Source organism: Rhamphochromis sp. 'chilingali' (assembly GCF_963969265.1).
Source record: "Rhamphochromis sp. 'chilingali' genome assembly, chromosome: 10".
Lineage (NCBI taxonomy): Eukaryota > Metazoa > Chordata > Actinopteri > Cichliformes > Cichlidae > Rhamphochromis > Rhamphochromis sp. 'chilingali'.
The window spans coordinates 558,020-573,384 of record NC_137937.1 but is presented as its reverse complement, the minus strand read 5'-3'; the positions used below and the strand labels follow the sequence as shown (position 1 = coordinate 573,384).

At 41.5% G+C, this 15,365-nt stretch overlaps 1 protein-coding gene across 2 annotated transcripts in view; it reads left to right on the top strand.

Annotated features, from left to right (window-relative positions):
• The window catches only part of pdzd2 (PDZ domain containing 2), a 90,354-nt gene that overhangs the window by 67,218 nt on the left and 7,771 nt on the right, over positions 1 to 15,365 (top strand). For both annotated transcript variants that reach the window (XM_080892911.1, XM_080892910.1), the window contains 5 exons: positions 412 to 499; positions 2,113 to 2,216; positions 5,668 to 5,830; positions 7,243 to 8,141; positions 8,434 to 8,578. In XM_080892911.1, coding sequence (XP_080749037.1) covers positions 412 to 499; positions 2,113 to 2,216; positions 5,668 to 5,830; positions 7,243 to 8,141; positions 8,434 to 8,578 — 1,399 coding nt within the window. The remainder of the gene's footprint in view (positions 1 to 411; positions 500 to 2,112; positions 2,217 to 5,667; positions 5,831 to 7,242; positions 8,142 to 8,433; positions 8,579 to 15,365) is intronic.

The window sequence follows — 15,365 nt, the reverse complement described above, 5'->3', positions numbered from 1 at the left end:
GGGACTCATGGCCATTAATCAATGGTTGTTGATGGTCATATCAATGGTCATGAAACTGACCACACGGCCCGTTGTTAGTCATTGGTATTAGTAGTCACTATGCAAATATAAAATAATACATGGTCTGCAACAATGCTCAAGTTGGTGGTACGTGTCAAAGTAACATCATGAGTAGCATGACCCAATGTCTCCCACTATCACTTTGCCCAAAGCATCAGACGGCCTCCACCAGCTTTTCTTCTTATCGTAGTGCATCCTCATTCAAAAACCCCTTATTCTGTTAAATGGGATTGTCGGCACATGTGCTAATTATTGTGTTTCTGGTAGATTCCTGAAGGTTGGTGCTTTAGGATGTGTTTGTCTTTCTTGATGCTAAAATGCATCTTTTTGTGTTTCTTTGTCTCACCTCAGGTATCAGAGCAGGAGATGGATGACATCATAACTCGATCCACTCACAGGGACAAAATGAGCAGGAACAAGCACTCATTTCATTCGCAAGGTCTGACCTGTACCAGCATTCACATTTTAATTAACTGTATCAACTATTTTACTAGTTAGCTCCATCATTTTACACATGGCCCTGCTACACTATTGTAGTTTAACTACTGTGTAGGCAAGAGCACTGTTTCTTTGGTTTGTAACAAGGTTTCAATGAAGAACACTGTACTGTGACAAGACAGGGTTGATGTTGTTCACTTAGTCCTGGTCTCGCCATGGTATTAGATCACTTCCTGTTCTTGTTACGGTGCACTGTGGTGTTTTTCTGTAGGTCAATCTGTGTAGCTTGATTAACTGCAAATTTTCTCAATGAAACTTATTTCATAGTAACTTACAGGGGCTGTATTAAAGCATCATTTCTTCAGAATCACATGCAAATATTCACTAACTGTGTCCTTAGGGATTTGCTAGCTTAGTGTAGCTAATAGCTTATCAGTTAGCCAAACCACTAGCAGCAGGTTTGTGTGTTAGGGGTTAACTGCACTTTCCTCCTCAGCTGTGCCCCAGCAGGTGACTGTGGAAGAAGTGTAGTCAAAAACAGAAGTGCCCACCAACCTGTTCAGTTCTGGGGAAAATTGATTCTGCCAGTTAATTTTCCCCAATCTGTGAAATACCTGCCAAAGAACAAAATGTGCTAGGAAGATTTTACTCTTAGAAATGTGAAACTAGAGTCCCAGCAACCATGGTCAAAGTATTCCAGGGGCCAGAGCAGGTGACACTGGAACAACTTTGAAGGCTGCATCAGCCTCTAGTCCCCTAGTATATATGTATATGTAGTGTATATGCATGTCCACATGTGGGTCTTCAAATGGCGGCTGTCCAGAAAATGATGTAACTTTTATAGATAACTTAAATGTTCAGAGGAAAACCTGTTCTTATTAGGAGAGACCCAGCATCTATACCTCTTTGGATTTTTTAGTTCTTTCTATAAAAATTGGTGAGATTGTATAAAACCCCAGTCCTACAGTCTTACAGGCCTCTTAGGAGCTTGCCTCCTCTTGTTACCAGCACCCCCCAGTTCCCATCCACATATAAACTATCCAACAAACCACACTCTCATTGCTGTGCAGCTGATACTCAGTTTTAGAATAGAATAGAATTCAACTTTATTGTCATTGCACATGCACAGGTACAGGGCAACGAAATGCAGTTTGCATCCATCCAGAAGTGCTTTAGTGATATAGATATATTACAATATATATTAGCAATAATATAGATATGTGAGTATATTACAGAAATGGGTCTATTACGGTATGTTATAATGTACACGGTATGAGGTATGTTGTGAATATTCTATAACTATAAGTATGTACAGGCTGTAGTGAGTACAAGCTATGTACAGGCTATGAACAGGATATAAATATGAAAAACTATACAGAATATGAAATAAATAACTTTACAGAAATCTGAGATATACAGCTATACAGTTATTTATCTATGAATCCAGACATGACGGCCTGGATGATCTTTAATGTCCTCCCTCTAAACTCAGATAAAGCTGAGGTTAAACCTTAGAAATACGGTCACTAACTTGCTCCGTGTGGCGTGTGAAAATGATGGCATCACTGAATTCTGTATTTGTCTGGGTTTGTCTGTTGTGGTTTTAATGTGTAGGTGTGTCCTGTAAGAACACCAGCCCAGCAGTGAAGGACATGCAGGAAGACAGGTCGCCTGTTCTCAGCTGGACCATGAAGAGGTTCCTTGAGCCTGCCAGCAGGGTACGTTTTCATTTAGACATATATTTAGTTTTGTTGCTACATTGATAGGTTCAGTTTCAACCTTCTTACACAATCATATAGAATAGAATAGAATAGAATAGAATAGAATAGACTTTTATTGTTATTTTACATGTACAATGAAACTGTAGGTGCTCCACACCAGCTGTGCATGGAATAAAAGTGTAACTAGAAAAAGTTGCATTTCCTGCGAAAATGCAGTGTGAATGCCGTGTAGTGGAATCTAATGAAAAGAGCTGAAGTAGCAGAACTATCTGCTGAAAAGAGCTGAAGTAGCAGAACTATCTGCTGAAAAGAGCTGAAGAAGCTGAAGTTTGTGCTGAAAAGAAGTGAAAAAGCATAACATTTAGCCTAAAAGAGGTGAAGGAGCTAAAATTTCTGCTGAAAAGAGGTGAACTAGCTGAAGTTTTTACTGATAAGAGTTAAAGAAGTTAAACTGTCTACTGGGAAAAAAAATGGTGCTATTACCGGGATTTAAACCCGGCCCTCCCGCTTTGAGAATGGCTGCTCATCTCTCTGAACCAAACTGGTTCTCAACTGAGTCAAACATATGATGAGAGAAAAATCTGCAGGGTGCAGAAGACGCTGAGCAAACTGCTGAAAAGAGCTGAAAAAGCTGAAGTAATTGCTGAAGATGGCTGTATTTGAAAGGGTACACCGCAGACTGTCAAGAAAGCAGTGTGCATGTGAGCACGGAAGATGTGGCAACTGCCACAGGTAGGATTCGTACCTTCGCCACTGGATCTCAGCTGCTCATCCCACTGAGCCAAACCAATTCTAGTCCCGAAGAAAGATATAAGAGAAAAAATGTGCACTGTGCAGAAGAAGCTGAATTGTGCTGAAAAGAGGTGAAGAAACTGAAATTTGTGCTGAAAAGATTTAAAGAAACTGAAAATTGTGCTGAAAAGAGCAGAAGAGGCTGAGATTTGTGCTGAAAAGAGGTGAAGTTGTTGAACTTTCTGCTAAAAGAGATGAAGAAACTGGAAATTCTGCTGATAATAGGCCAAAAAGCTGAAAAATCTGCTGAAAAGAGGTGAAGAAGCAGAACTTTCTACAGAAAAGGGGAAAGGAGCAGAACTTTGCACTGAAAAGAGGTAACAAAGCTGTAGTTTCTGCTAAAAAACAGCTGAAGAATCTGGAATTTTTGCTGAAAAGAGTTTAAAAGTTTAACTGTTACCTGAATTTTTTTAAATTTTTTTGCCATAGGCGGGATTCGAACCCGGGCCTCCCGCTCTGCTCATCTCACTGAGCTAAAACACAGCAAAATCAGTGACCACACTTGTAATGTTGTCCTAGTCATCTTAATGTGCCAAAAAATTGCAAAAAAACCCTTAATATTTCAAAAAGTATAAAAGTTATGAGCACCAAAAGAGTAGGCGTTAGCAGAAGGAGCAGAACAGGCCTCAGGCCCTCCAAGGTTTGGAGGCCTATCTCCACCCACCACCACTTCCCCTGCCGGTGGCGGACTCCCTCAGGTGTCGGTGTGTTGGTGGTTCTTTGTGTCTGGAGGTGGGCGTCCGGGTACACACCGGCTCACTCCTTGGCGGCCGCTTGTCGGGGCCTGGGGCCTGGGGCTCGCTCGGGCCCCTTTGGAGGTGGGGTGCCCCCGGCCTCTCGGCCTGGGGCTCGGTCACTCAGGCGCAGCTGGGGGCCGGCGGAGCTCACGGGCGCGTCACTGCAGCTCCCCCTGGCTTCTGCTCCGCGGCTGCTGAGTGAGCCCTCATCTGGGACTCTCCTCAGCTCTTACTGGGACAGTGGCGCGGCTGCCCCTCTGTTGGTCTTCCATGGTCTCTTGTGTTCTGGGGGCCTCTGGATGTCTGGAGTTTTGATCTCCTCCATACCCGCTTCACACCCTGGAGGACGGGGCTGTGGCCCCCCCACACTCCCTAGCAGATCATTACATGGAGAAACCTTTGGAATGCAAGCATGCTGATCCACACAGGTATGCACACATGGGTATTCACAGACGCGGACTAAAGCTTTCTTGGCTGCTACCTCAAAGCACACTGTGCGCTGTCTATCTTGCGTGCTGCACAATATCGTTTATTATTTAGTAAATACTGATATCTATGACTAGCTAGTTTATTGTGATGGTGCTTTGTTTTCTCTATTATTATGTTACTCTTTGTTGTTTGCTGTCTCCTCTGTTTGTTTTTTTTGTTTGTTTTTTTTTTTTCTCCATACAGGTGACCCAGGAGTTCTTTTTTTTTTTTTTCTCTCTCTCTTCCCCCCCCTTCTCACCGTCTCTTCTCCCCTTTGGTTTTCTTTCTTTCTCTCCCCCTCTTTCTCTCATTCATTCCCCCTGTCCTATTTATTAAAAAAAAAAAAAACAAAACATCATGTTTGCTTGAGGTCAGCTAATTTTGTGTTGAGCTATGTTAAGTGTGAATGGATTTCCAGCCAAGGTTTGAGTCAACAGAGGCCCAAGTTACTAAATAAACAAATACTAATCATCCACATTTTAACAGCAGCATGACTGATCCATCAGTGGTTCATTTGTGTGACTGATATTGGACAGATCAGCTTTTAGGAGGATATAAGATGTGTAGATATAAGGTGTATAGCGCATTTAAATAATAAAGTCAAACAGATACCTTATTTCTGTCTTGGACAACAAGGACCTTTCCACTGGACTCATCAACAACTGCACCTGGACAAAACAATCAGTCAGACATTAATTTTATATATTATTCAAGCACCTGTGTCCCTATATGCTGGTTCACATTTTGCATATAAATCGTAATAATTTTAAGCAAAATGTGGTGGTAGACTGGCACAAAACCAATCATTTGGTTGGACACATAACACATGCATCATGTGGTGAAGAAGGCCGCTGTCAGGTTTCAGAAGATGACGACTGATTTGTTCGTTTTCTGTTTTGCTTCAAATCTCTGACCTACAAATACATCAAGATGGTAACAGTCTGGGCTGCTGAGCTGGACAAGCTTGAAGATTTGAGTAATTTGGTGAACTAAAACTGTAGAGAAAAAAAAAAAAAAAAAAAAAAGAAGGAGCAGAACAGTTTAAAGTTTGAATGGTGAAAATCGGATGAAAACTGAGGGAGTAGTTAACCAGCAAAGGTCTGAGCAACTAGAATAAGGTAGAAGAAAGAATAAAGAGAAACAGGAAATCAATAGTGTGAATGCCTCTGAGGCATTTATTTATTTAGTTCCAAGTTTAATTAATTAATGACTCTTTTTATTAATTAATGGTGTATTTATCTATTCATTTTGTCACTCCTGGCCTTCCGCAGTTGGTTCTTGTTTCATCAACTTTCTTGGGGTTTTAAATAAACAGCTAATCAGTGTAACAAAGTAAATCTTACAGTTATAGTATACACCCTTTCATCCCAGTTAATGAGTTAAATGTATTTTAATAGTTTTAAACTTCCTTTCATTTCAACTTCTGTCCAATTTGGTTGTTTCTTAAACAGGGCTCCCTGAGTTCAGAGGCAGAGTTGTCTCAGTACTTCCTGCAGGAACTTTCCAGCCACTCATTCCCATCTGAATCCATGTTGATGGGCTCAGATAGTGACGATGTCCTCCACCAGATGAGCTGCATTACCTCCAAGGCTGACTGCTCATCAAAACCACATGGTAAAATGTTACTGATTAAATCCCAGGAAGACGTTTTAGGAATATTTCACAGATTTAACTTTAAAGTTTGCTTCCACCACGCTTGACATGTGAACAGTAGTTGATGAAATGAGAACTTTACTGACCTCTAAACAACACGACTGAAGTATTAAAAGGTTAACATAACTATTAGGAGTTACCAGTGATCACATTACCTGTGGCTGTTGCCATTAATACAGTGGCTAGAAGCTAAGGCTAATAATAAAATGATAATATCCACTAGGAACTAGACAGGAACAATGGGATCCTACCTTCTAACTCTATTTGATCTGCAACAAACATAAAAATGTGCTGGATTGTATCAAATGAACTCTGGACCTTTTATCTGCTCATTGTAATTGGGACAATGAGGGAATAACACACACCTGGCCATGGAACAGCTAAGAAGCCAATTGTCCCATTACTTTTGGTCCCTTAACAAGTGGGAGGCACATATGCAAACTGTTGTAATTCCTACACCTTTCACCTGATTTGGATGTAAATACCTTCAAATAAAAGCTGACAGTCTCCAGTTAAAGCACATGTTGTTCGTTTCACTTGGAATCTATTGTGGTGGTGTATAGAGCCAAAAATGTTGTGTCAATGTCCCAATATTTATGGACCTGACTGTATGTGAATATGTATATTAGTGAAATATAAGTCCTCCACAAAGTCAGGGAAAGCCCTGTAACTTACTGTAAAACTAAATATGTTCCCTGAGACACAGAGCTACAGATCCCTGAGAGTCTTAGCCAGTCAGCTAGCAGCTGTGACCAGCACACCTGTGCAGGTAATAAAAGGACAGGTAATGTTTGCCGAGCTGTTGCACACACAGCACGCTCATTTCATCAGTTGCCAAAAGGCAACTGACCAGCGTGTCCATAATGAGCTAATACTCCTGTGTGCTACATACTACAGTGTACGCTGTACACCTGCTTACTGGTTTTTGTTGCATCACTCTGTGTCTCCCAGTTAATTTGTTTACAGCTCCGCACCGCCCAGGTGGCAGAAAATGTGCATGGTATTTGCAAACTGGTTCCCAGCTCGTAACCAGCGCACTCTGCTTTCAAGGGTGAGCATTGGTTAAAGGTCATCATGTGACTGATGCAAGCCAGATCCTTTTATTTAGCAAAATTGTGATTAATCGTTAAACTTTACTGTTGAGGGGAGCGGCCACGACTCCACACACACACACATACATTAAAAAACAAAAAAGCCAGAAGAAAAGGGCACTCGGGGCATCCAAGAGGAAAGAGCCTCAAGCCCTGCCCCCACACATGCCACCGACCATTTATGAGATTTTTTTAGAGACCAAGCATTTATCATCTCTCTTTAAACAATTACACAGCATCCAGTTTTGTAAAAATTAGCTGTAAGTTCATCTTTATTTTCAGGATTCAGCCCATCTCTGACAGAAGTGGAAGACGGCCGTGTGTACAACAACATCCAAGACCAAACCTCTGCACCTCTCAGTCACCATGTGGAGGCCGTGTGCCAGCCCATCACATGGTCCAGCCCCCCCACAGCACGCAGCCCACTTCTCTGCCAGGTGAAGTGCTTCGAGGATGACCTCAGCGAGGGAGAAAATTCAGCCAGCAGCAGAAAAATTGAGCCCTTCCACAGACCCACAAAATCTGAAGCCTTTACCTGCAGTGACGTGTCACAGAGTGATTCAGCAGGTGTATTTAGCAGCTCGGTGTTAGACGGTGAAGATAGTGGAGATTTGCAGAGTGGAGGCAGAGATATACCCACAGCACTCTGTGACAGTTCCACTCAAAGTAAGGATGGTTTTCCCAATAAGTCAGAGTCACCTGGTTGTGAGTTAACCTTCATGTTCATCCACCAGCCTTTAGATCACACAGCAGGGGTGTCGAGCAGCTCTGTGCTCACTGATATGACCACCAGCAGTGAGGACTGTCCAAATCAAAGTCACGGACAGTTGGAGTCAAAGCAGTCCCCCAAGCTTGAAGCAGTGAACAGGGTCATTATGAGCACTGAAGCACCAAACCTACCCCAGCAGCAAACATCCCAAACGGATGAACCCACCCTGGCCTTGGCCCCATTCCAGCTCCCATCCCACAGCACAGGAACAAACCCCACGGTGGCTGCCGACATGATCCCCAGTCAGCTATATGAGAAGGAAGATGCCAGTGAGTTTGCAGGGATTTGTCCCATTAACACGGTGATCCTAAGAAGGAACGACGGGAATTCATTTGGGCTTGAACTGGAGATTATGTCATCACCACTGAAGCTGGTGATCGCTGGGGTGGAGCCTGGAGGTGCAGCAGAAAGGGTACGTGGGATTGCTTTCAACCCTACACCAGTGGGATGGGGGTTGGGGGTTCCCCCCAAAAAACAAAATAAATTCAACAACACAGTTTTTGGCAATAAACTGCAAAGCAAAAAAAATGATGGCTGTAGCAAAGATGATACAAATTCAAATATATATGCAAAATTTTCTCTGCAAACTGAATATGAACAAGAATATTTGAATTTTCTGGTGATTCTTTAAAGGATCAAACGATTTAAGATATTAAAAATATTCCATGTAAAGGCTGAGCTTGTTTCTCTAACTGTGGTCCCAGGAGTCTGCAGGCAGGCTGCGTCCCGGAGATGAGATCGTCAAGATTGGAGATAAACTAGTTTGCTCCTCCAGCTACCAGGACATTTGTGAACTCATGCACAGCCTTCCTCTGACACTGGCCTTGGACATCAGGAGACCGATCTCAGGTAAGACGCTCACCGTGTGACTTTATTCTAAAGCTGAATAGATGAAAATGAGCAGCTCACCTGCTTCAAGAAATTACAGCCTGATGCTGTCGAGTCAGGGAGAAGATGCTGAAAGCACTGTGAAACAGGCACAGGGGACTCCAGTCTGGATTGTCCCTCATTGTGGGGTCGCAGCAGGCCTTTTATTGATCGGAGGCAGTGTTGGGAAGGTCACTTTTATAATGTATTCCACTACAGATTACAGATTACATGCCCCAAAATGTATTTTGTAATGTATTCCATTAAGTTACTCAATGTGAGTAACGTATTCTGAATACTTTGGATTACTTAATATATTGTCATGCTTTTTACAACTACACAAATGTCGCTATCACATCCTGCACATTCTTGTTTGTTTTTCTTTACCATTTGGCTGTTAAGCCCAACTTAATATATTTAATGTAGAGGAGCAAAGACTTGGGTATGTTTGTATAAGCTGTTTTGTCTTCTTAAAGATAATAAAAAAGCACCATCTTTCCTTAACAATATTTTTTTATTTATAAAGCTGACAAGTGGAAGAGTATTAGACAAACATAAAATCTGCCATTGAAGAGTATTTACTGTTATGGTCACCAACATCACTTAGTTAAAATCAAAAGTAGCCTGGCACAAGGAGAAAAAATATCAGCATTTTCAATGACTGTTTTCTTATTAGGACAAAAAAAGGCAATATATAAAATTATACTCAAAAATGAAAAATATATTATTTTGGCATTTACTGTCAATATTATTCTTCCACCAAAAATTTTAAATTACAAAAGATTTTTCAATACAACTCAGATATTCAAACTCAATGTAACAATGAGAAATTACATTTTAAACCTTACCCTAGATATAATTTTTAAAACAAGACAATATATGTTTTAATGCAACTCAGCAACATTACCTTATGGCCATTTAACAAAGGCAAGCAACAAAGAACTGTCCGAGGTGTCAGTGCTGAACTGCTTGGTTCAAAACCTTAAATGGCCCCAAAAATCAAATAATTGGCGAACAATTGCAGTAAACATATGAGGTGCTGCTTTTTGAATGCATGCCAAAAACAAATACTAAAGACTACAAAATACTGAGGTTGCAAGCCCCATCTGTGAACAATACCAGGATAGTTTCAGCAGACTACCTACATCTGTTCCGCCTAGTCTGCAGTCCAGTAAAGGCGGTTGTAACGCAGCAAGAGCACCTGTTCAAAGTGTTTGTCTGTCATGCGGTTATGGTGTCAGGTGAAGACGAGTCTTCCGTGGCTAAAGAGACGCTCGACCGGAGCAATTGACGGCAGAGTTGTATTGTGTTTTAAGAAGAGGGCTCTGATCACTGGATGTCCCATTAATGAGGTCAATGTCTTATCTGAATCTTGAAGATACCTCTGTACCTCATCCTCCGCTGTAGAACAGGTCACCTGTGTACTCTGAAAACTGAAGAAGCTGTTGTCGTCATCATCTTCTGGCTCATTTCCCACTGAGGCATGTCCAGTGGTGCTGGTGTCATTAGAAGGTTCTGTGTTGAGGAGACGGGCCTCTTGGACCATCGTTCTTCTCGTGGATTCTCTCTCATCATCTGCCATCCTTGCTTCATGGGAGGCTAATACAGCTGCAAATCGAGTGTCAATTGCTTTGATGATCGCTAAGAGGATGTGAGTTGAAAATTGCACTTGTGTCAACTTTTCAGATAACTTGGCTTTCAGACTGAGAAGGGTGGGAATCACATATCCGAAGTAGCAGTTCTTTTCCCCTGGAGCAGGTTGACTGAGTAGGCAAGCGGTTTCAGAGTGGCTGCATACTCTTTGAGAAACACTGTCTCTTGAGGATGCAGTTTTGCCACCTTCAGATGTTCACAGATTTCATTGAGCTGACTTTCAGGTAGATTCATTAGCTTCTCGATTGCATGGTACTCTGAGCTCCACCTAGTCACTGAAGGTACAACACATCTCATTTGGGCAATTTCTTCAATTACCTCAGAAGCACCTGATGAGTGATGAGCCTTATTCCAGATGGCTGCACATTTTGCCTTTGCACTCCTGTATAATTTTCTGGAAACACCCTGCTGTGAAGCAGCTTTATCAAGGTCAGTCGTGGCAATGAGATTTAGTGTGTGCGCAGCACATCGATGGTGTGGTGGCAAAAAGAAGTTCAGCTCCTCGTGTTCTTGCTCCTCCTCAAGTACTGTAGTGACATCATGAAATTGTGCATCACCTGTGTCTTCCAGATCATCTTCTGTTTTTGAATCTCCATATTCATTGAAAGCTTTTACAGAATTGCTCCCATTGTCTGTGACTGTAGCACTAACCTTGCCTCTGATATGGAATTCAGCATGAACCTGACTTATTTTGGCGGCAATAACATCATAAATGTGATGGCCTCTTATCCTCTCACATGCCAGTGCAGCAGACCTGCGATCCAATGTGTCTGACTCGATCCAGTGACATGTGATGCCAATGAAACTTCTGTGATGCGCAGTCCAGATATCTGCTGTTGTGCACACATTTTGAGTATGTAGAAGAATTTCAGTTATTGCTTCGTTCATTTTTTGGAAAGGTTTTCTCAACACGAGTCATCAATGTTTTTCTGCAAACAGGACTCCTGCCCCCACTTAGTCCTTCAACCGTCTTACGGAATGAGGTGTTCTCAACAGTAGAAAAGGGCTGCACTTCATTGACTATGAAGTCAAATACCAAGGAATTTACTCTCCTTTGGCTGATGGCTGGAGTGCTAAGGATGGCTTGTTTGAGAGGAGGAGAGGCTGTGTCTTTGCCACTTTGTTCATCACCATGATCCGATGTGTTTGCTTTGGGTAAACTGCGTATAACCCTGGGATGCGTCCTCTGGAAAAAAAAAAAAAGAGACCGAACAAAAGACAAAATATTACTGATGAAGAAATAGTTTTGTATTCGAGATCACTGCAAAAAGTGCAGCCTTACCTAATGTCCACTAAGGTTGGGCGATTAGACGAATATATCAACTATCAACAATAGGTTGAGCCTTTCGCCGATTGTGTTTACAAGACGAATTTTTAATTTTTTTGCCCATGAGTAAGTATAATAATAATGTTGGTTGAAGGCAAGAGAAGCAGTCAACGGGAAATATAATAGTGATGTTTTAACGGCATGAACAAATGCAGCGATTCATTTACTCAAACTCAGAATGAAAGAACAGCAGTAGTCTATGTTCAGGAAAAAATTAAACATTTAATTTAAATAAAGAAACCGCAATGGTGGGTAGGGATACAAAGAAACTGTCTTCTTCTTCCACTTTAACTGTGTTCCAGTGTTTATGTCTTAGACACTCGACCAAACAACAAATAAGTTAAAAACCAAAATGTCACTTCCAGCGACCATAAAAAAATATCAGAGGTAAAGTTAAGGTTTTTTGTGCAATTTGGTGCATCTCAAATAAATAAATGAATAATCCAAAAAAGGAGCAATGTTAATACAGAAACTCCAACAAGGAAAACTTTCTATTTATGTTCTAGATGCGCAAATCAGTCCGTGCATGATTACATTACTCCGCCCACTAACAAGTCACCTGCGCGAATATGTTGGTTATCATCATTTGTTTGACTGACGATTGTTGGTTGGAAAATTTTTAAATCTCGCCCAACCTTAATGTCCACCTTACTGTTAATCATTTTGGGATTGCTTTCAGAACTGCACACGATAATTTGAAGCTAGCAGGTTGTTAATGCTATCCATCAAGTTTAACAGTCTATGAACTAACTTTAGCTAACGTCAGCTAACATTGTTAGCTGATGTCAGCTAACAATGTTAGCTAAAATCACAGCAATATCACATCGAAGCTACTGAAGTGGCACATAGCCCAGGTAGCTACCACAACTAAAATGAGATATTTGCAGTAGGCTAACGTTAGTTTTTAAAAATAACTTACTTGATTTGTTAGGTTGGAGGTGGAGTTTTTGGCGAGGAGAGCATCTTCTTTTTTTGCATTGCACTGTTAAATTTCGCCCATCCCTTTCTTCTTTGAATATGAAATGGTGTTGGAACTTCCAAGTCCGAAACTCTGTTGCGCTGGCGCTGGCTCCAGGTCCATCGTGTGATTGACGCCACCAACAGGACGCGTTTTCTTTTTACAGCCTCTTCTCGCGTGTTTTGTTTGGGTTTCCAGCCGCAATGCGCAGCGTGGAATGACCAGAATTACAGAGGACTGCCATGTAATCCATTTATAACAAAGTAACTGTATTCTAAATACCACCCTTTTAAACAGTAACTGTAACGGAATACAGTTACTCATATTTTGTATTTTAAATACGTAACGGCGGTACATGTACTCTGTTACTCCCCAACACTGATCGGAGGGTTGGTGGTTCAATCCCTGCTGAATATACTGGACGGGATACTAAACCCAACTTGCTCTCTGATGCATCCATCGGAGTGTGAATGTCTCTGAATGTTAGATAGAAAGCAGTTAAATAGAAAAAGTTTTTGTGTGAATGGATGAAAGAGCCTAGTTGTGTAAAGCTTTGAGAAAATAGAAAAGCTCCATTTAAAAACCGTATATATGGACTGCCCAGCTGATTGGCCAATGTCAGACGAGAATAAAAACAAACATTGGCTACTCAGAGCTTTAGACTCTTCCTTCCACCCAACCCTTTCTACATTTCCTCAGTGCAGTAATAATATGTTTATAGCTGCTGTGGTCTGCGTCTCATCACACAGTTGTCTTTGCATTGGGGAAGAAGCACTAACAATATACAGGCTGGATTCCTGATTAGATGCTCAGCTACACTAAGCAGCTGAACATGTCACTTCTGTCACGCTACACTGCTCGTTCACTTTCTGCAGCCTGCCCATCAGCTTACACTCAAACCTCCAGCTGCTGGGAGGAAAACCGTCTCCACTTAATGGTTACGACATGATTAAATCGTATATGTGTGTGTCTTTGAATGTGCGCTTACACTGCTGTGTAGTGCTGTTTCTAAGCCACCAGGTAGTGTTACTCTTTAAGCTTTCACATAGACTGCTGTGTGTTTTCCTTTAATGCTGACCTCAGATGTAGGATCAGCATCCCCGCTCTCTCCTCCCCTAAGCAACCTGCACGCCTCTGACTCTCTGTTCACGGTGACTAACCTTTATATTTTACTTTTAATGACCAATATTAGATTTGCCCTGTAGCTTCACACTAGGCGTAGTGTAACATTAATCTTTATGTAACACAGAGATTGCTGTGGGGCACTAAAACGGGGAGTCTTTCCACATGTCTGTTTTAAAGTCATCATGTCTCTCTGAGTAAACATGTCATCATAGATCAACATTACTGATAAGCAGGCGAAGGAAAAAGGAGGAAAAGTCACTTCCTCTGATGATAACCTGTCCATATACGCTGCTCCTGACAGTTTCAGTTCTGTAACTGGTAAACAGAGACTTCTTCACATCTTTGCATGTTAGACACTAAAGTGCAAACATGTGTAATACAAGAGAGAGCAGTCGATCATGTGACTTCCTGGATCAGCCACAGCAATGTCTCCAGCTAAGTCCTGCAGTTGACCAGCTGAGTATACATCTGTGTACAGTAGCTTTAGTCTTTCCTTATGAGATTGTAGATTATAATATAATGCAACCCTTTTGATGCATATCACTGTATCGTATGTAATAGTATTGTACAGTGTGGCTGTATGCATTCCCTCTGTATGTTAGGAGTCAGCAGTTCACAGCAATGACTGTATCAAATATAACACAGTTGATAGAGTCATTGGTTCAAATCAGAGAGAAATCCATTCGGGTTCATTTCACGCTGCTAACATGAGAAAAGGTCTTTAATCACTTCACCTTCATGACGGCGCCTCACCTCTCATGCAACAGGCTGAATTACATAGATACATGTTATATAGTGGTGCAGCGGATCGCGGTTGATCCGTAATCGGAACCGATCCCACTCCACGGTTCGGCACGCACGTGGTCCGAAGATTCGAAAAAGAAGAAAAAAAAGTATGTGTATGGTGCGCGTGGTAGGTCTGTCAAGCGATAGCTATGGCCAGCGCTAGCGGTCCAAGTGGAGGAGCAGAGGAGTTTGTGGCATTTAAGCAGCCCTTTGCTGCCCAGCCCGACCGGGCTAAAGCTATTACAGAAGCTACTGGGGTGTTTAGCTGCAGACGGGAGGCCGTATTCTGTTGTGCAAAACAAGGGGTTTAAACTATGATGAATGTGCTTGAGCCACGCTATGATATCCGGTTGCGCGTCCACTTTAGTGGCAAGATCATTCCAAGCATGTATAAGCAGGAGAAGTTTAAAGTTATGGCTGAACTGTCCCAGGCATCTTCTGTTGCCCAACTACTACAAATGGGTGGAGCTCCAGGGCAGCGGAGTGCGATGTAATGAGCGGTGTGTATTATTGTAGGGTCTACCTTACAATATAAAGCACCTTGAGGCGACTGTTGTTGTGATTTGGCGCTTTATAAATAAAACTGAATTGAATTGAATTGAGTGGTAGATACAAAGCCCTATACTGCACTATATTGTACCATAATTTATTTTAATAACTGCGTGGAATGAGTCTTGAGTTGAATGTTTTTAACAGGCAAAAAATACTTCAATAAGTAAATGTTAAATTTTTGTCTTTTTTCTTTTTTTGCTGATCCGAAAATTGATCAGATCCAAACTGTGAGATTTTTGATCCGTTGCATCACTAATATGTACACATAAATAATTAAACTTACACATCAAATTATATCATATAAATTACAATTCACTGGTTTCATATTTAAAAAAATATGTAATGTAAATTATTCGTTGTTACCAACC